The sequence below is a fragment of the Dendrobium catenatum genome, unplaced genomic scaffold (genome assembly GCF_001605985.2).
Source record: "Dendrobium catenatum unplaced genomic scaffold, ASM160598v2 fragScaff_scaffold_313, whole genome shotgun sequence".
NCBI lineage: Eukaryota > Viridiplantae > Streptophyta > Magnoliopsida > Asparagales > Orchidaceae > Dendrobium > Dendrobium catenatum.
The window spans coordinates 837,106-859,339 of NW_021318775.1; the positions used below are offsets into that span (position 1 = coordinate 837,106).

Sequence of the window (22,234 nt, forward strand, 5' to 3'; positions counted from 1 at the left end):
ATATTAAAAATTTTATTTTGAAAGCAATAAAAAAACTATCCCAAATAAAGCCTAAAATTATACTTGAAGGCAAGTCACTCATCTACTTTCAAAAAAAATTTATGCTAAAAATTTATTTTAAAAAATAATAAAAAAGTTGTCCCAAACAAAACCAAAAAAGGATTACTCATTCTATATATATATATATATATAAGATTATGGAAGCTGATAAAAAGAAGAGGTTTAAGGTTCAATATATGACCAAGAGTGAATAAATAATTGAATAAGATATATAATAAATATTAATTTTATTCAAACAAAATATAATTTTTATAATAATAATAATACTTTATAAAAAACTAAACAAAAACATATTATGAAATATAAAACACAGAATAAAGACATGCAATAATTTCAAAATTAAAGACAGTTAATATTTGAGTAACTAAACTTGTTCATTTGTAGTCATAAGAACAAATCAGAATATCTTTCTAAAATCTTCTCTATCAACAACAAAGATTGAAGCCATATCAGGCTTCTTTCTGTGGCAAAGTCTCGAAGGCAGAGAGCGTGTTAACAAATGTAATTCGATGCTGTGGTGCTCCACTATGCTTTATTGCGCAGGCTACCTTGTCCTCAAGTGGGCAACGAGCTCTTAGCATGGAGAATACATGATTGTTCAGCCTTCTGGCCTTCCTCATGGCTTCCAGTAGAATCTCATATCCCTTTCCATCAAGTAAATAGTTCAATCTTTATAAGTTATCAGTATATACTTAACCAGAAAAAATCTCAAAAAATTTCGGAGATTATTCATCTTGCTCCATTTTAATCTCTTGACTATACAAATTGATCTAAAATAATCACACGTGTTGTAATTGAGAAATAAAATTGATCCCAATGTAACAAGAAATTATTCTGTGCGGACACCGGACCGTCGGGAGACGAAAGAGAGTGTGCCACTCACCTGGTACACAACAAAAAAGGTGACGTGACACGCTCTCTTTCATCTCCGGACGCCGTCCGGAGATGCACAGAATAATTAATCCAATGTAACCCCTCGAGTTTATAAAATTGATCCCAATTTAGTACTAAAGAGACTATTTTGTATAGACCGGAGGGTTAAATTGGAGCAACATTATACTATGAGACTAAGGCTTCGTTTGGGACGGCTTTTTTATTGCTTTCTAAAACGGAGTTTTAGTACAAAATTAAAAAAATTTGTACTAAAACTCCGTTTTAGAAAGCAATAAAAAAGCCGTCCCAAACGAAGCCTAAAACGATCATATACAAATAATTAGGGGACTATTTTGAAATTTAATCCTTTACTGAACTGTAATAGTGCCAATAAAAAGATAAAGTTATTACCTGCAAGAAATTCGAATTCTTGGAACGGTCGAAAGATAGAGTGTGGGCTATTGCTGCATTTTCTACTTCAGCGATGTTGAGGAATTGATATGAAAAATCAAAAAGTTCAAAGTGCAGTTGTTGGCCAAGCAAATAGATGATAGTGCAACCAGCCCATGCTACCGAGTCACCCCATGAATCATGCCTTCTAGAAGATTCGAGAACAGTCTCCTCCAAGTATTCCTGGAAAGAGAAGGAAATTTTTTACTTTCGATTGAAAATTATGCCACTGGATAATGGTACTATAAAAAAGATAAGGGTAAACTTCAAAATAGTCTTTGACTATTCATGTATGACCAATTTAATCATAGAGTATCACGTTGCACATATAATCCCTCGACTATATAGAATCGATCAAAAATAATCCCTTCACGATTAAATTGAGATCAATTTTATATATATATTCAATGGACTAAATTAGGAACATTTTATATCACAATGACAACATAAGAAGCAATTTTGTATAATCGATGGACTAAATTGGAGCAAAGTGGTACTCTGAGATTAAGTCGAGCACGCACAAATAGTTTAAGGACTATTTTGATATTTTTATATATAAACAAAAATCAATAACTGAAGTTTTACTTTATGCAACACCTATCCATATAGATGTTGCATAATTTAGTCCAATCGCACATACCTGATTGCTTATGGTAGCAAGAAGAAAAGATGGATAGTGGCAGTGAGAAAAAGGATAAGAGTGAGAGAGAGAGAGAGAGAGAGAGAGAGCATGTAAAAAACGAAAATGTCGTTTTAGATCTTGCACGCTTTTCAAAGCGCCGCGACGAGTTTTAAGTGAAAAATATTCAAGGTTGTCGGATTTTGACGGATATAATTTTAGAAAATCCTATGCAAAATTCTGATCGTTTTGGATATATATAACCCATACCTAATTTTGCATATTTTAGGAATTAAAATTGATTTAGTCCCATAAATGCCATTTTTGCCCCTACTAGGTATTAGTGCCAAAATGAGTTAAGCGCAAATTAGTCTTTAGGCATTTCCTTTTCCCTTAACAGGCAAACCCCCCCCCCCACTTTCATTCGGCCAAACCGAGCGAGTAAAGAGCGGACGAGCGGACGGCTTGGCAACAATGGGTTCCTTTCCGGCGACAATCTTTCGACGAGAAATTAAGTCCAAATCGAAGAGGACGCGAGAGGAACATTCAGGTACGATTATTTTAAAACGAATCTTTCTAAATCTCAAGTTATTTGAGATTGAAAAATTAGGTTTTTGCTAGAAAATGTTTTTCTCCTAAAATTTCTTTAAGAAATTAATAAGGAACGATTAGGAGAACATTTTAATGGTAGAAATGATATTTTTGGAGGAGTTTTTGAAAATTTATAAATTAGGATTTTTGACCTAAAATTTAATTTCGTAAGACACCTTTACGAAAATGATTTCTAAGGTCCTTAGGAATGGTTTTAAAGCAAAAATTTTGATTTTGGATGAAAATCTCATTTTCACTAATTTCCTAAATTATTTAATCCGAAAATAAATTAGATAATTATAAATATATGTTAAGGATTAATTTTGAAACAATATTTTGATGAAATTTAAGATTTATGATTTTCCAAAAATTTAAATTTAATTAAATTCGAAAATTAAAGTTTATTTAATTAAAAAATTCATTAACTGTCGTAGGGATTTGTTAAGGGGAAATGAAGGATTGAGACTTAGGAATTAGATTATTAAATTTATGACACGTCTCTTTTGTAATTATTTTAGGTTGTGATCTTTAAAGTGAAAGAACTTTGTCGAAGCGACATACCGTACTTGGTTTGAGGTAGGTATTTATGTTTTTGATAAAAATTTCATGATTTTGTTTCGTTCTATTATTCAATGCAAATGGTTGAAAAGTTTCATGTTACATGAATTATAAATTTACATTTTTTGGCATTATGTATATTCAAGTCTTTTATTTTATGAATTTAAGAAACTTTCATTCTTAAGTTTAGAAGAAATGTTTTTATGTTTTGAACATGATTTGCACACTTGTTTTTCAATACGCATATAAATGAAAGATAACATATTAAAGGAATGTGCATGCTGATGCGGAGTGTCCAAAATGGTAAAGGAGGCTCGTAGAGCCAATGGTAAAGGAGGCTCATAGAGCTAATGGTAAAGGAAATGACCAAAATTTGATTGTACCTGATCAGTACAAAATTATGGGTACATCCGAGACGGTTGTTATCAAAGACATTATGCATAACATGATTCCTATATGTTTTCTTCAAATTATGAAAATTTATTTTTAAGGAAAAGGTAAATGAAAGGTATTACATTGAGGAAAAAGTTATGAAAAATATTTCTCTTATGTACTGATACGAAATTATGCAAGTTTGACGATCCTTTCATATTTTCATACGAAAAACTATTTTATTTTGATTTTATGTAAATTTTTATTTAAAGACATGAACTACATGCCGAGCGTTGGCTCATTCTACGTTTAAAAATGTTTTTCAGGAGAGAAGTGATGGCTGCTGCACGACGACCTTACACTTATCGTCGTAGGGGACCTTAGGAAGAAATGTTCCTTTTTATGTTTTCAATTTGAGTTTGATTTGAGTTTGTACTTGTGTATGAACAGTGATTTGGAGTTTATGTAATTGTGGTTTAAAAGTTTTTAGTAGTTGTGTGAGAAGAAAGTTTGGAACACAATTGAGTTTGATGTTTTATTAGTGGCTCTTTCTTATATTATGTGTTGAGGATATTCATACTTTATTTCAGAAAAGTTTATATGATAATGATTATGTTATGATGTTTCCGTACGACCGACTATTCCCGCCCCGTTATTATCGAGCTAGCCGGGTCGAGTCGTGACAGAGCAAATGAACAACCGAGCAGAGGAACACGCAAGGTGCGCGTGTATTAAATACTCAATAGGAGAAATTTAGTTAATTATGCGAATAAAAATTTCATTATATGAAACCAGATGATAATCTAATCTATTTTGATAAATAGAACACGTGATGCATTATCAGAAGCTGTTAATTTTTTGAAGATTTAAAAACTGATAAAGTAAGGTAATCTAGAGGAGTATGAGATTGATAGGGAGGAATTATTGAGGCATAAAGGCTAAGTTTGTGTTTCAAATATTCATGATATAAAAAAATAGGTTAAATAACCAACACATTGCCGAAGCTATTCTATTCATCCATGAAATAACAAGTTGTACCAAGAATTTCAAAGACTATTTTGGTTGCTAAGGCTGTAGCAATAATTCATTATTAAGTATCTTGTCAAATGGTTACAGCTAAACACCAACAGTCAAGTGGGGTTATAAACTCTTACAGATACCAGAATATCTATGAAGCACCGACACGGACACGACATGACACGGACACGGAAACGGCATTTTTTAAAAATATAAGACACGGGTGGGGCATGGACACGACATAATAATTTTTTAATATAATATATAGAAATTAATGTAACATTATATTAAAAATGACAAGTAATAATAAATCAAAGTAATGATAACTTGTTTAGCTTATAATATAAAGATGTTTAGTACAAAATGTCTAGTATAATAACAAAAATATAAGCAAAAAATCATTTAGTACAACATGAAAGTCCAACTACTCAATAGAGGGAATGATAAAATTATATTCAGGTTGGCCTTCAATATCATCATCATTGAATATCATTGCTTCCAATTCTGGTTCATCTAGAGAAAGATTTGCAACATCCAATAATCCCATATCATCAAGGCAGTCAAATCCATCTCCAGCAACATCCCACATCTTATTATCACCTGTCATATAAAGTGAGGTTTTCCTTGATAGAAGATGAAGATTTGTATGCACAAACTAAATCTTCAGCCAATTATGGAGTTATTTTATTTCTCTTTACTGATTGAATAAATGAGTATGTGCTCCAATTTCTCTCACAATAGGAAGATCAGAGGTGTCAATTTCGGGTCACGGGTCGGGTTCGGGTCGAACCTGGAACTGACCCGGGTTCAAACGGGTCGACCCTAACCCGACCCGGGTAGACAAACGGGTCGGAAAACCGAACCCGGACCCGCGGGTTTTCGTGTCGTGTCAAATATTGACACCCCTAAGGAAGATGATAATACTTGACCAAAAGTTTTATTGCTATGATTTGAAGAAGCGGTGCTGAAGCTCCATGAATCAACCACCACATTTTTGGATCCATCCTCCATCTATCAAATAAAGATTCTTGATCATCAAAATCCTCTAAATATCCAAAGAACTTTGCAAGTTCTATATTAATTTTTCTTCTCTCCTCCTCATTTGCGAAATATTGTTTCAAGCATATCTTTCTCATATTTAACACTTCTAAATCTTTTTGTGGTGAGACACGTTGAGGGTCTTCTTAAAGTCATTTTTTACTTGAATACCTTCAAATAATACAAAGCATATAAAATTATTTATTTATTTACCAAGAAATTTAAAGATAATTTAAAAAAATTTATTGTAAGAGTAAAAGCGCAGAAAAAACGTAGTAAAAGCGCAGTGAAAGCGCAGTGAAAACGCATTAAATAAACAAATTTTTTTGTAAGAGTAATTTTAATCTAAAAATAATAAAATACTTTAAAAAAATATGCTCTTCCGATCACAAATATACATAATCATTGATAAATAAAGAAAAATGACGAATGGAGAAAAAATGGTGAAATCAACTTACAGGTTTGAAAAATTTTCTACAGTTTGGCGTCGACTTCCCTCGGCTGCGCGTTAAAACTAAAGATGGTTTGTTGCTTACAGCCGAAAGGGAAGACCAAGAGTGCGATCTCCAGCCGACCGCTGCTCGCCTCAATTGCTCGAGAAGACCACAAATACGAATAGGAATACGGGATTAAGGCGAAGATGAAAACTCGGGCATGAACCGACTAATATGAAATAGCGGGATTAGAATTTTATATTTATACAATAGCCAGACACGCATGTCCGATTTAATTTTTCAGGTTTTTAAATGGGACACGCTAATGACGTGTTCGACACGTGTTCGACACGTGTTCTCGCCGTGTCGGACGCGTGTCCGTGTCCGACACTGCATACCCTCTTAAAACGAAGTGTCGGTGCATCATAGCAGAATATAAGTGTAATGAAATTGTAATGGATTTTATTGGTGGGCTACCAAGATCAAGGCAGGGACATGATGCCGTAAGGGTTATCATTGATAGATAACAAAATTTGTATTTTTTCTGTTGGAAAATTTTCATGCGGATGAAATCTTAAGATTATATAGAGTACTAAGTCTATAGTTTGAAACACAGATAGTACACAATATAACGGCCCTTAATAGATTATGAAAAGAGAGAGAAACAAAAAAACTTATTAACTAATTTTAACAGAACACATGTAAGGAGTGCATAATGTTTTTCACATCTACTTGCTGAAGAGTTCAACAAAGTTATTATTCAACCTGATCATATACATGTAGAACAACAAGAATAAACTATTGTAATATGATGTGAAGCAACTACAAAACAGAGAAATTCTGCTTGTATTTGTTTTATGGAAACATGGTACAGAACGAGCGACATTAGAAAAGGATAAAAAATGAATGAATTTTATCCACAACTCTACAAGTGAGGTATAACATCTACTGTTAAATTTTAAATTTTGTGGACGAAATTTTTATAAGGTCAGATTGAAACAACTAAAATTTAAGTTGATTAATAAAGAAAATAATGAAAAAATATTTTAAAAAATTAAAATAACAACAAATAAAATAAGTAAAATAAAAGAATATGCAATGAGTTTGGGATCGGCTTAATGCTGAAATAAATTGAACCGCGAGTTGTTATAGCCAACCCGTTCTTGTAGTGTTTTCAATCTTTGAAAGATTTATTTCTTTATTCTATGATAAACTTTAAATATCTTATTATCTTTATGCCGATTTTCTAAATTATTCACATATTCTTAACACTTTTGTTGTATTATATTTGAAACAAAAAATCTAATTAATTACTTTTTCATTTAAATAATAATAAAAAAATCTTTAAAAACAAAAGAATATATTATTGCTTAACACTCATATCATCATGAAAAATAAACTTGTCCTCAAGGTCGAAAGACGAAATAGAAGCAGAATGAGCTTTCATGCATAAACCTTGGTACCAAGTAGTCGTAGGTCCATCAAGATGAAAGGAATGAGTGTTGTAAAAATGGAAGTATTCCTATGATTTAAAGTTTCATGTTTCTACGTCAAATCCATTAAAGCAAGGAAGTTCAATTTTTGTTGATTTAATAGAAGAGAGAACGGATTCAATCGACAAAACCAAGAACGGCGAAAGAGGAAAGATCTTGATAGCAACAGACAGAATACTGCACTACCTTACTAATGCAGATTATGCAGGATCACCAGTAGATAGATAATCTACCTCATGGTACTGCACATTCCTTAAAGGAAGCCCTAATACATGGAGGAGCAAGAAACAAAATTTGGTGACAAGGTCTAGTGTAGAAATAGAGTTCAAAGCTATGACATTAGGAATATGTGAACTACTATGGAGCAGGATGATTCCAAAAGACCTAATGATCTAATAGGAATGACCCATGAAGCTACACTGTGATAATAAATCAACAATTAACATAACTCACAATCTGGTTCAACATGTCAAAACCAAACATATAGAAATGGACATACATTTTATAAAGAAAAATTGGACAATGGTCTTATATTTATCTATCATGTCTCATCAAAAGATTAGCTTAAAACATTCTTACCAAGGGAATTGATAACTCTATCATTCTGGGATGATTAGGAAGCTGGGAATGACATATATGTATTCCCCAGTTTGAGGGGGAGGGTTAAATGTCAGCCATCCCTTAACCCTTGATTCCACGGCCAAAATGATGATTTGTGGAGGCTCACTTGGATCATACCGATCTCCTTCCATATTTGGGTGGCTGATTTAGGAAGGATTATATTAGGACAATTATGCATGATTCTGTAACTATTTATTTCTTTATTGATATATCTTATATTGATCTATAAGTAGGGATAGTTTTTTGCAATAAAAATTAAGCCTTTTTCCCTCTTCAATTCTCAGAATTTAAGAGTTACTCTCAAATAAAACATCAAATCCAGCTAGAGAATTTCTGTCTTGGCTACATAAGCAAATTGCTTTTTTATTTTTGTAATTAATTTATCCTTATGAATGAAATAAACAAGAAACTGTTTGTAGGCTAGCGTTGAGAAGACTATCTGGTCTTGCAGTAGCCTAACAATTCATTTGACACTTTTTTCTTCCTCTAAGCTAGTTTTAGCCATTAGTAGAATATTAAGAAATTGGTATGCCCCTTTTAGTACGATATGAAGGAATAAAATAGACAATTTACAATATAGAAAGAAACAAGGCAGAACATTTACAAGATCAGATACCAACAAGGTAAATTGATATGGTAAATTTCAAATATGTAGGAAACTCCTATGCTCAGAAGACAAGTGACTATATATACCTAAATATATCCATATTATATAACCGAAAAAGTGCAAATTAACACAAATCACCATATTTGCAGCCACTTGTCAGAGGAGACAAATGTTGAAGTGATACAAAGTAAGAATAAAAGTGAGAAAATTTAAATTAAGGCTGTATAATCAACTTAGAGAGTTATAGAATATTTCCAACTTATATCAACAAATGATAGTGACCTAAAGGGTTTGAGTCTCAAAATTTCAAAATACAACATAAAAGCACCCAAGAATTGTTTTAGTTTTCCACCACACCATTACTGGCACACTGGTCAGGGCATGCAGTCAAGAACCATTGCAATAGACTAAAAGCAGTAGGCTAAGAATGTTTTACTACGGAAAAAAAAAACAGATGGGAAAATATAATGGGAAGAAGAAAGACAGGATGAGGATGAAAAGTAGTGCAAAAGTAGACCTTCACGTAAATAAAGCCTCTAAAGATAATCACCCAAGATTTTAGGAGCATATTGACAATACTTTATATATGAAGCCCTGTGCTTGTCTCTTAAAAAATTGGGTTCCTCATCATTCAAAGTATATTTCTATCATCAACAACATATGAAATTTTAAATTATATTATCCAAAGGGAAATCATGTATACTCACAAACTGTAGACCGCTAAATATCCGATAGAAATCCTTTGAAGTGGTTATGTCAATAAACCCTGTCTTCGGATTTGCACTCAGCTTGCTGTAATGCTTATCCAATGCTGCACTTGTAAAGGCTAGTGCATATTCAAGCACACTAGCGGATATAATATTCTTTTTATATATGAGATCTATAAGAAGCAATAAAAGTTCATCAGAAATAAAAATATCCAATCTCATTAAGTTATAATATTATGAAAGGCATGCCATACATTTAAAAGGAACATTTAGCATTGCAATTGCAAAATATTTTATTAGAAAACAATAGAAACGATTCCATATAGATAACATGGAAAACTTATAAACCGACGCTAGTGGAAACGCCACTTACAAATTTGATTTTGTCAGTATCATTCTTCAATGTATTTTCATACAGAAGTATGATGGATCAGAGCCTATCCCTATATATTCAGCAGGTTTTAATTTAAAAGCAAATGGTGTCTAGTTAATTAAAAGTAGGAACTGTTTACTTGTTTGCAAAGTCCTTGTTCCCCTGACTAAACCTCATCAAATTAGATTATTAACACAAAAATAATCATATTACGGTGTATATGCGGAAATCCTAAAATACAACACATCAAATTATGCATTTAATTCGACGAATCTAGCCTCCAACAAGGCCTCAACACCAGCTAGTTTGTCCCACTGCCACCATAGCAATTCACAGTTCTTGTGCCTCCTCCATTGGATGTAAATGCCGCCAACTATATGATACACCACCTTGGCAGTCTACTAATTGGCCTACCATATGTAGTCTAACAACTACTATTTTGTTATGTATCTCTCTCTCTCTCTCTCTCTCTCTCTCTCTCTCTTTATATATATATATATATATATATATATATATATATATATAACTCAAATTAATCTTAAATGATAGTGGTTAAGTGTATCATTAAATCCTTATCGATACTTCTGAGTCTAGGAATATGATGTCTTAGGAAAAGAAAATTGGTCGATCTTTTCCATTACACTGATTATGATTTAATAAATGCAAAATTGATAAGCATTGTACAACCGGTATATGCTCCTTAGTATCCAAATCTCTATACTCTTAAGGATTCCTAATCCTTTTAAGAATTTTTCTGTTTAAATGATGATGATGGTTAAACATGAAATGATCTTAGTATGAAATCCAATTTGGTGCCACCTTTTGCAATGAATCAAGATCCCATGGCAACATTAGTATATAGAAAACTTTATCCAATTCACCGATTATTCAATTCAAACTAAAACCTTATGCATCAGAAATCATCATTGGTGCGATTACTAAAAATAATATGATTTTGAATGTCTTTAATATAACAAAAATCCAAAATCTTGAATCGTGAACTTTAGAACCTCTGATTGTATAAAAGAGGATATCACCTTATTTTAAACCATCCATTCGTGTTTATAGGACTACCTATGTTGCACCGATACGGATACGGCGATACGGATACGACACGATACGGATACGGGACACGTCAATTCTTAAAAATACAGGATACGGATACGGCGCGGATACGGCATTATAATATATAAATAATACATAAAAATTAATAAAGTAATCAAAGTGTAATATTTGAAATGACAAAAAAATTGAAATAAAAGTAAGCATTAAGTATTGAAATGTCTAGTACAACAACAAAAACAAGAAGATAAATTGCCCAACACATGAAATTTCAACTATTCAATAGAAGGAATGATAGGATTAGCTTCTTCAGTGGTTTGTCTTTGAGTTTCTATATCATCTTCAATAAATATCATAGCTTCTAATTCAGGCTCATCAAGTGAAAGATTAGCAATTTCTAATATTCCCATATCCTCAAGAGATTCAAATTCATCTCCAACAACATCCCACATCCTGTTGTTTCCTTCCATATAAGTTGGAGTTTTCCTTGAGAGAAGTCGAAGGTTTGTATGCACGTAAACTAAATATTCAGCCCGTTGTGGAGTAATTTTATTTCTCTTCATTGATTGGATGAATGAGTATGTGCTCCAATTTCTTTCACAACAGGATGAGGATGAAACTTGGCCAAGCAATTTTATGGCGATTGTTTGAAGTAGAGGTGCTGAAGCTCCATGTATAATCCACCACATTTTCGGATCAATTCTCCACCTATCACGCAATGACTCTTGGTCACCAAAAATTTAAGTGAAAGTGTAGATATATTGCGACTCTGCTGGGGGTCCAAGGGGGCACTGCCCCCTGGCGGGGTTCGACCTGACCGGTGATACCGAGCATATTTTAGCTTATCGGTGCCGCTTGGTACCATTCGGTACCCCTCCGAGTAATACCAAGCAATACCAAGTTACAGTACCGAGCGATACTGAGTTCCAATACCGAGCAGTACCGAGTTCCAATATCGAGCAGTACTGAGTTCCAATACCGCTCGGTATCGAGTAGTACCGAGCAATACCGAGTTCCAATACCAAGCAGTACCGAGTTCCAATACTGCTCGGTACCGAGTACCGAGCAACACCGAGTTCCAGTAATGTTCGGTACCAATCGGTACCAAGTTTCGATACCGAGCCTACGATTAAGAAAACGAAGAACGATGAAGAAAACGAACCTACACTGCTCACGTCGCCTTCACTGTTCGCGTTGTCGAGCCGCTTCGTCGACGAAGGATGATCCTATTGACTTTAATGCTCGCGTCGTCAAGCCTCTTTGTCGACAAAGGATGATCTTGTTTGCTTCTATGCTCGCATCATTGAGCCGCTCCTTCAACTATAACGAAGAAGATGAACACGTGTGTGGAAACGAAAAACCTAGCTCTTTGAAATGTTGCTCCGTGTTTTGAGCGGAAACGGTGGAAAGTCGAAAAGAAAAGGGTAAATCGTGGCTCCGTGTTTTTTTTTTTAATAGGACACGCGTATCCGATACGCGTGTCCAGTCAAATTTAAATAATATTTTAATCGGACACGGCAAGGCATTATCCGACACGTATCCGTGCCGTATCGGAGGCGTATCCGTATCCGACGCGTATCCGATACAGCACGCCTCGTAAATAAGAGTATCCGTGCAACATAGAGGACTACACTATTAAAATTGAGGATGGAGCAACATCATAAGCAAGTAGCAGTGAGAATATCAATATCACTAGCTCTCTAATTCCTAACTCAGTTATCTCAGTTCTTAAGCATTTCTACAACTTATTATCAATTTGCAAAATTATCAAGAATATAAATTGTACCATTGAGTTTCTTCTTATTGTGAATTTCAAAATAGGGACCCAGATAAAAATTGACAAAGTGAAGGAAAATGCTAGTATGTGCAATTCTAAATAAAAAAGGAAATCCAAAAATGCAAATACATATGCTCAGTATGTATCTTCCTCCAATGATAGCATAATCATATTGTGATACTTTGCCATGGTCATCCAAATATCACATACCTAAAAAAATTATTTCCCTCGTTTTTCATCGAGATAAATCCGAAATGGTTCTAGTGCAAGACTAATCAATTATTATCTCCGAAATGGTTCTAGTGCAAGACTAATCAATTATTTAAACGCTTAAAATTTCTATCCTAGTCATCCTTATAAGCCTCACAATATTTTGTAACAATCCATAGTAACATATAGAGCTAATCTAGGGTGAATAATATCTCAAATGCGAGATGGTTTATATCGTCCATTGATGACTACACTACGACCACTGGGATCTTTCAAATAAAAGACAAATCTGATATCAATTCCATTTCTCTAATTGATGAATAATAGATGATTGTGAAGCAGAAAGAGAGGAAATTTTGTGGTAAATCTAAATTTCTAAGGGGACAATTTCAAAGAGGAAGGAAGAAATCGTTAGTTGATGTAATAATTTTTATTATCAGAGAATTAGATTGTGAATTATGTTGAAGATATGGAAAGTTGAAAACTTTTGACATTTTGTAAACATAGCAGATGCCTTTAATGTTACTCTTAAGGATATTAGTCAAATCAAATTCATTGCGGCTTTGAATTTGTAAACCTTTCACCGATAATTAATGAAATTTAATGTTATTTGGAACAGTGAGATTTTCATAGCTGAAATAAGATAAATATTGGAATACTAATTCAACGAACTGAGGATTTGGAAGATCTGACCGTAATCAAGTGGGTAACTACAGTTGTTTATGACAATTTCATTATTTTATTTTCATTTCAATTCTAAAAGTAATGTCTTATATATTTGTTTTACTTATATTTGGAGTTGTTACGTGCAAGATGATGTCAATTCAAATGTATGAGATGATGAAAATTTTACATTTTAATTATTATGACAGAAGGAATATATATCAATTATCATGACAGTATAAATGTATATTTGTTGACTCTAACTGCCGGCCACCCCACGACCTAACCGTTGGCTGAGCTCAACCACCCACGATCCCTGGTAACCGAATGTAACTCCCTCACGCACAAAACCACTCAAGCTCCCTCATTCGGATGCTCACGTTCTCAGAATCGCACACAGCGAATGAAGAGGAAGAGAATTCGAAACTTACAAGCACAACCAACGTCACCTCCGCCCTTTGCTCATCATCCCGTCGGCCTCCAACCTCTGGACGCCATCCATCTGCAATCGATGACTCCATAGCCGTGTTGACCTACGGATCAAACCCAAAAGAGCAAAGATGAGAGGAGAAGCAAAGTGAAAATCCTTGTACAAACCTCATACCCGACGGATCCACGAAATCTGCCGAGACTCTGCCGCAAATCGCGTCGATTCGGCGCTGCTTGCAGTCGTCTCCCAGAAATCCTGCCCGAATAAGAAAGAGCGAGCGGAGGCCGGGGTCGAATTTTCGGAGCCCACAAGCCGAAACCGACTCAACGACTTCATAGCCGCTGCATTTAATGTGTTAACTTATTCACCTCCCGCAACCATTTATCGAGAGTGATAAATTTAAAATTAATCTCAGCTCATAAAGAGCGAATGCTTGTCAGATATATCACTAAGATTCATCCTCAAACAATCTCTTGCCAGTAAGGACATGGCATATGCCATCTGATCGGGTGGTTTTGCCGCAAAATGACACGATTATATTATGATCACGGTCAAAGCCCGTATGTTCCATAAAGGCTTCAAATCCTTAAGTAATAAATCATAAGGTATATTCGATAGGCATAAAGCCCTCTTTCAACTAAGGTGAATTCAGAGTTATCCCCTTAGACAAACACCACCCCATGTCTACAAGGTATTCTAGGACGAAGCAACCTATGGTTGCCGATAAGATGCTTTTTGTCAGGTCAGGTCGACTACCTCCTCTGACTATGTAGACCAAGGAATATAACAACTCGGGACGACAGAATCATGGGATCTTGATTGGGCTCGTCCTCATTCCCCCCACCACCAGTTTTAAGTTCATGATGATAAATTCCAAATCATAAAATTAAATTCAAACCCTAAAATTGTTGCTATTATACGATGGATTTACAACCTATGCGACCTCTTTAACAACTAGCCTTAATCGAAAGTTCTCTCTCATTATTGGGAGGGGTAATTAACTATAGGGGCTTGCGCCTATAGGAAACTAGAACTCAGATCATAAAGTCATCGTAAAATGAGGGCGAAATATCTGAGTAGTGTCTTATTTAAAACCCAATCTGCCTTCTGAAAATTCACCCGAAACCTAAGCTCGCTAAAACTCTCTGTCGTCATTCATTACACAAACAAGAAAAGAGACCGATGGCGCAAAGAGGGCAGGGAAGCATAACGTGGAATTTTCGGAGCCCACAATATGAATATGTGAAAGATGTATATATCAATTTGAAACACATGTAAAGGTAAAAAGAAAGTGAATTTGACAATGCATATGTTTAAAAGTATATATGTTATTTAAAATACATATAAATATATATGTAAAGAATAATAAAATAAATGAAATAAATTATAATATGTAAATGAAAGCATAAATAAAAAGGAGAAAATATATATGCATGCAAATTACAGGAGTTCACCCCATATAGTACTGGCTAAGAAAACAATGTACCCGTGCACATTAAAAGGATATGAAAATGAAAAAAAAAAAAATGGTTGGATCTTCATTGGTACAAATTTTCGACTATGCTCCTATACTAAATGAAAAGGGAAAAGAAATAAATGAGAAAACTGAAAAATGCATGAATGTTAATTGAAAGAAAAATTGAATGCATTGTTTGACCGATGTAAAATAAAGTTCTATACCACATGAATTGATATATGCACAAATATATAAAAAGAATAACAAAATGAATATTATGCATTTTTTATGTATAATGATTATGTTACAATGGTGATTATCTATTGATTGTACCATGTAAACTCAAATTATTAAACTAAATTTTTCAGGTAAATTTCATGATAAGCAAAAATTTTGAATGAAAAAAATTCGTCTGCAAAAGACGACGCTCAAATGAAAACATATAAGAAATGGTATATGTTCAAATGTAAAATTATGTTAGTGGCTCTTCAGTATTTGAGGAATTTTAGATTTACTGTTATGTGTAATTGTAGAAAGCATATAAACCATCCGACTGTCTGTTCCTACCTCGTTAATTCGAGCCTCCGAACCGGGTCGTGACACCAAATTTAGTTACATTAACAAAGGTCAACGGATCTCCAAAAAACCTGACGTAATAGTTGTTTCAATAGCTCTAAATATCATTCATTTGAAATATTAACTTTAGTGGTAAATAGTGATGTTTAAAACACAAAATAAAAATAAAAATAAATAAATAATCTTACCAGCTGCTTCTGCCTGCTTTAACATGATGTTAAAGGAATTGGGATTTTGACATGTTGCATGTGATACAATCTCTGTATTAGCTAATCTGAACAAACTGACAAGAGGCCTATTGCCACTATCAACCTCTTTTAGTTGTCCATCAGTTCCCATAAACAGCCCCAGCCATGGCGCAGTTTGCATGAACTGCGTGGTATCTATTTCCCTCTGAAACAAATGTCAGAAAACGTTCTCAAAAATATATGATAAGCTTAATATATGAAGCATATGCACAAAAGAAATTTGGTTGCATGATGCAACGTGAAATAGATCATCATTAGCCTTGTCAATTAGGGTTGAATTGATAAATTCTTATGCATTTTTTATCTGCAGTCAATCCTGCCTAAACAAGTTTAGTTAAACGATATTTAACTAAACAAATTTTGTGCAATCCATCATTTGTTCTTTGCAATGGTCAATTTAGTCCCCTTGTATCACTTGTGTGCTTCCAATGTATTCATTCTCTCCAAAACCATCTCTTTGCATCCCTCTAGTCTGACTTAAAAAGCACCAATACAACCTCATAAAAGGCATTTTGTTCTTTGCAACAGCTCCATTTTTAGTATCAATGAACCATAAATGCACATAGAAGTTAAGGCATAAATCCCTAAGCAGTAATAAACAACTAAAAAAGCAAGACCAAAAAAATTGGTCCGACTATAAATCAATAGACTGATATGAAACACTCCTAGACTTCAAGTAGATTATACCAAGGATGCGAAGTCAGTGACAAATCTCACACATTTCACAAGAAAACATAATAAAAACGTAACATTAAAGAAGAAAAACAGCAAGATACAACGATCATCTATTCAAGAGGAGGATCTATATCTCCCAAAACTCTCTAGACGCCGCTAGAGCCCAAGCACAAAGCACACAACAGAATTCCCTCACTAAAAAAAAACCACCTCCCCAAACCCTAGCCTCTCCGACTAATTATAGCTTACAACATAAATCATATTACAAAACAGTCCCTCCCTACAATCAATTCCTACTAAACAGAGCCCAGCCGCCCCCTCCAAAACTTGCCTAAACCGTCTCCCTCTCTTCAACCGCCCCCCATCTTGCCTAAAATCCCTCTTTTATGTTTAGGTAATGGGCCCCACATATGCACCCGACCATCTCTCCATAATTGCTTTCCTAAAACTGCCCTTCCACATTAAGCAATGAGCACATGGTATGGCAGCTGGCCCCTAAACCGGCAGCATCTCAAGGAGCAGGCTTTCGCCTCCTATAAACCAAGGGCCGGCCCATGCGGGTCGGCTTGACCAATCCTGGAGGAACTGGATATATACCTCCTAAAAACGTCCGCTACCTAAATCAGCTACTTAAAATCAAATGAATTGATCGACTGATGAGCTAGAACGTGAAACCAATTGGTTCAAGCAACTTCTGATCAGCGATGAAACATAAATCTCCGACAGCCTTGGTTTGAGCTACAAATCCACAACAACAACCAGTGGCGACTTTGCTCCCATGGCCATCTCCATCATAAAACCCTAAGGAGAACACCTTTGTTGTCATCTCCCTTATTTTCCCTGGCACAGCAGTGTCAGATTTGGCATTATTCACGTGAAACATCAGTTCTCAACAACCAATTTGAAAGACATTTATCAAGTAGAGAGATTGAATGAGAGGACAGTCTTCTGCATTAAGCAATCAGCCTGTCTTCGCTGATCTCAAGGCCGAAAACAATGCAATGCATGGAAGTATCAGAGCGTGGGTGCTTTTAATTGCCCAAAGTTGTTGAGCATGTACAATGCACTCCCCTCCCAGCAGGATTGCAAGTTTGTGATTATTGCATATTGCCATTGTTTCCTCTTGCTACAGTTTCTCTGGGCACCATGGAAAAATTTACTATATAGCAAAATCACAGGGCTCAGCAAGTCTGAAGCACATGGCATAAGTATGCAACCACCAAGGATATAATGGCAAAGAGATGTCCCAGCCACAACAACAAAGGGTTTGATGAGGTGCTCAGGGAGAAGGAACTAGAGCAAATAGCATTTCTTTTTTGCTTCTTTCTCTAACTTTTCACTACCCTATTTTTGTTTAACTTTTAGATACCCATAATTTATTAATGAAATAATACTAGCAAAAACTAGCAAAAACTAGCAAGCGCCTTACTTTAACTATTTGAACCGCAAAGCAGTACCTATCAACTCAATGATTGTCTGGATTACTAAAAGAAAGTATAACTCCTGTTCACCCCCACACTCATCATTCATTTTTGCAAATCCTAGTAGCTGTAGCAAAAAGGTTGTAATAGGCCACTAAAGCAACTCATGCAAGTTAACTAACCCAACCTTGTTGCTTGAGCCAACAATTTTGGGGCAAATAATCCATGCAAGACTAGAAGGATGTCTACATGGATTCTTGATTACGTGCCTAAGGCAAACAAGGTCAAAGAGCATGCCTAGGGCCAAATCTTAAAGAAGATTGAAGTGCATGCCTAGGACAAAAGCTTATGTACCATCAACACTAAGTAATATCACCACCTGTTGAAGAAATTCAGATCAAACTAGAAGCATCTACAAAGATTTCAAATATTTTTTCTAAGAAGCAAAAGGGATTTCACGGATATATGATGAAATGAGAGGCATTTTAAGGGTTAACACAGAATTATGCTCCGTAATAGATATCATAGAGTTATATGAGGGTTGTTTTATAGAAAAGAAAATATCAGACAGGAGTTTGACCAGAGATATGATGAGAAGGACAAACTACTATGTATTTTGTTCATTGGATGAATGCCAAGATAAATCAAAACCAAAAGGAGCTTTTTTAGTGACCCTTCATGATGAAGAATGCTGCTTATTTTGTGGCTAAGTGCTCAACTAGTCAGATATTCAATTGTAAAAACTAGAAGGCTAATGAAATACTGTAATCTCTTCTTATTTTGGGATGGGAGTGGGATAAGATTATCATGAATTTCATAGTTGCTATACTAGGGTCTCGATAGGTTCAAGATGGTGTGTGGGTATTGGCCAAAAAAATCTCAAAGTAAGACCATTTCTGACCTATCAAGAAGAGGTACTCCGTATGCAAATTAGCAAGTGTATCAACTGCAAATCACACCAAGGGTAACCATTGTAATGAGAGATTCACTTCCAAACTATAATAGAAGGTCAGGCTCTTGGCATAAGGTTACATTTAAGTAGAACAATTTACCCTCGGGGAAATAAGCATAGAAAATGTACAATTTAGACTTTGGAGGAATTGCTAAGAGTTTGTGTTCTCAGCTCTAAAGGTAGTTGAGAGAATTATATTCCAATTTGTAGTTGCCTATAATAACAATTTCATGGATTTTGATAAAGAAGATGAAAAAGAAGAGGAGAAAATTAAAGTACAAGGAATTGATGTTGACCTCAATAATTGCTCTGCAATTCAGCCCAATCAAACATGGTGAAAAAAATGGAGGACAAACTTAAATCACGCAAATCTGGTACAAAAGATATCGACCAAAATCAAAGTCATCCAGCATTCTCTTATATCAAAACTGAGCCAACACACCTTGAACATCAAAAGTACTTCAAAAGGACACCCATATTGCGCTATCCGCCACACAAAAATGAAATGAAAAATTAACCACACACAAGACAAAATGTGAATTTGATGCAACATGGGAGGACGAGCCAATACAAGTATTATGATTACTACTATTATTATAACAATCATCATCATCATAATAGTTGACGTCGTAACCAATAAAAAAATCCCAGCTATGTTGAAATCCCACAAATCTAGCATAATGGAGGTTACAATCCATCCCTGTAAGTGATATCCTGGTCAAGTCTCATCTGACCATATGTCATAATAAAAAATATGAATTCTTTTAATTGGATTCGCATCCGACTCTATATCAACTCTTTGCATGTTCCTCTATCCCTGTTACCCTCACACTCATAAACTCCAGCTCTCTTACACGACGATCCTCAAAGAGCCCTTCTCGCTTGCATGTGTTGTAGTCACCCCCAAGCCCTAAACAAGCCCACATAAGCTCCCTTACTCATGCTCTTCCTCAATGTTAGAGAGAATGAACTTGTAATGTGGTCTCGCAGATAAAGACACCAACAAATTGTGAGTGAGCAAGATGATGCAGCCTAAACTTGCTCGAGAGGGAAACAAATGGGGTCAACAATGAGTAAAGAAGAAGAGGACTTTGTGAAAAGAATGATGAAGAACTCTTCTTTGCACAAACCCGAAACCATCAAACCCTAGTTTTACTCCTACTTGCAAGCTCTTGATGATGCAAAAGGAAGTCACAACATTAAATAGAGTTAAATATGATTCAACTTTCTTCTATCATAAACTATGAAGGATTTAAGGAGATAGATGCGGAAAGAGTAGAAGATTGGAAGAGGAAAAAAGGCAAAGTTATGGTGTCTGCAAAGAAGTCTAGATTAAACTAGACTAAAGAGAAGAAGAGAAAGTTGGGATCGCTACATGAAAGATAGAGAGAATGAGGGTAGCGAGAAAGCTTGTGGCAAGAGCAGGAGGCAGGATTGGGAGAATTGAATCGAAGAAGCTTCAACCTACCATTTGCTCGCATTCTAAATAGCCAAGGGGTCGTTGGATGCGCGGCCTGTAGGACAAGCAAGAATCATGGGAGGAGACGTTTTTAGCGCCGAACAGGTACGCAGGATTTGAGCATGATTTATGCTGGATTATGGCAGGATTTCAGAGATATGAGTCGAGGTCAACATAAATATACATTATATTGGAAGCATTATTTAAAACGACGATCAAAGCACACACCCTGAGATAAGCCTCATACCATTGAAACCAACAAATGGACCCGAACACATTGTGGCCATATTATCAAAAATTGATCCGAGTTAAATTTCAATTATCATAAGTAGAAGAATCAAAGGGGATGGAGTGAGCGTTGAATGAGGCTTGAGTAGTAGTTCTCACATCCATTCTTGGAAGAGAAAAAAAAAAGACTAGCTTGCTAATGATTTGATGGGAGCCAAATACTTCAAGGTAAATAACTTGAATAACTTGTGGTACTATTTTTGACCCCACATAGTGGGATAAAGGCTTGATGTTGTTGTTATTGTTGTTGCTGTAATATTGTTTTTGAGATTATACATTTATCAGTAGGTATGTTAATGTGTACGTATACTGTGTGACCTACACTAGATCTCTCATGATTTTGACGAGAAAATTACAATATCATGTGATTATGCTCAGTCCTTTGTATGTTTGGGATGTTCAAAGTTTTCATGGTGCAACAAGAGCATAGGATGACTTGGTATGCTCAAAGCTCTAAAGATGCGAAAACAGCTTTAGATGATCTATTCAAGACTTTATCAATGGTTCTTATTCAAATCTAGGGTAGGGAGTTTGGAATCTTCTCTCCTCTTGTATCATTAATGAATAGAAGGTGCACGTTTAGACACTTATTTCAACAAATATTTAAGTTTATGATTATTTTCGAAGTGCATTTTGTTGGAGAATTTTTGTATCCTCAAACGGATTGCATATTTTATAATCGGGCACGGCATAAGAATACGATATATTACCCCAGAGGGTAAAAATATCATCTCCTTATGGACTCAATCATAAAATTTACAATTATTTAATAGAGATTCCCCCACTTGATGTTTGGTCGAGCGGGGTTTATTTATTTCTGGGGTACAGACATCCCATAGGAGCAAGCCCCTATGGTTAATTACATCCCAAGTTTGATTTGGGAACACTTTTGATTAAACTAGTGGTTTTCTTTCTTTTGAAGTCATTTAAATGTTGGCTAAAATTGATTTTTGTTGTTTTAAAATCCATGAAAGTCTTGCTTAAAGGTTTGGCCTTTAGGAATTTCAAGGAAGAGATTTGATCAACTTAGAATCAGATTTTTGGAATGAAAGCCAAAGGAGGTGAAGTAGGGGCACTTGATTCTGAGATGAAACTCAAAGGTGCCCAAACTATCCTATGTTGGGCTTTACATTTTAACAACCTAATTTTTTGTTTAAGTTGACATTTTTATTAGAATGTTGGGGCTTACATTCCAACAACACTT

At 34.9% G+C, this 22,234-nt stretch overlaps 1 protein-coding gene across 1 annotated transcript in view; it reads right to left on the reverse strand.

Moving 5' to 3' along the window:
- Positions 1-365: 365 nt before the first annotated feature.
- LOC110092698 (protein PIR) overlaps positions 366-22,234 on the reverse strand; it is a gene marked incomplete in the record, with an annotated part of 173,885 nt that continues 152,016 nt past the window's right edge. The window contains 4 exon segments of the mRNA XM_028693516.1: positions 366-704; positions 1,345-1,566; positions 9,441-9,613; positions 16,176-16,380. Coding sequence (XP_028549349.1) covers positions 510-704; positions 1,345-1,566; positions 9,441-9,613; positions 16,176-16,380 — 795 coding nt within the window.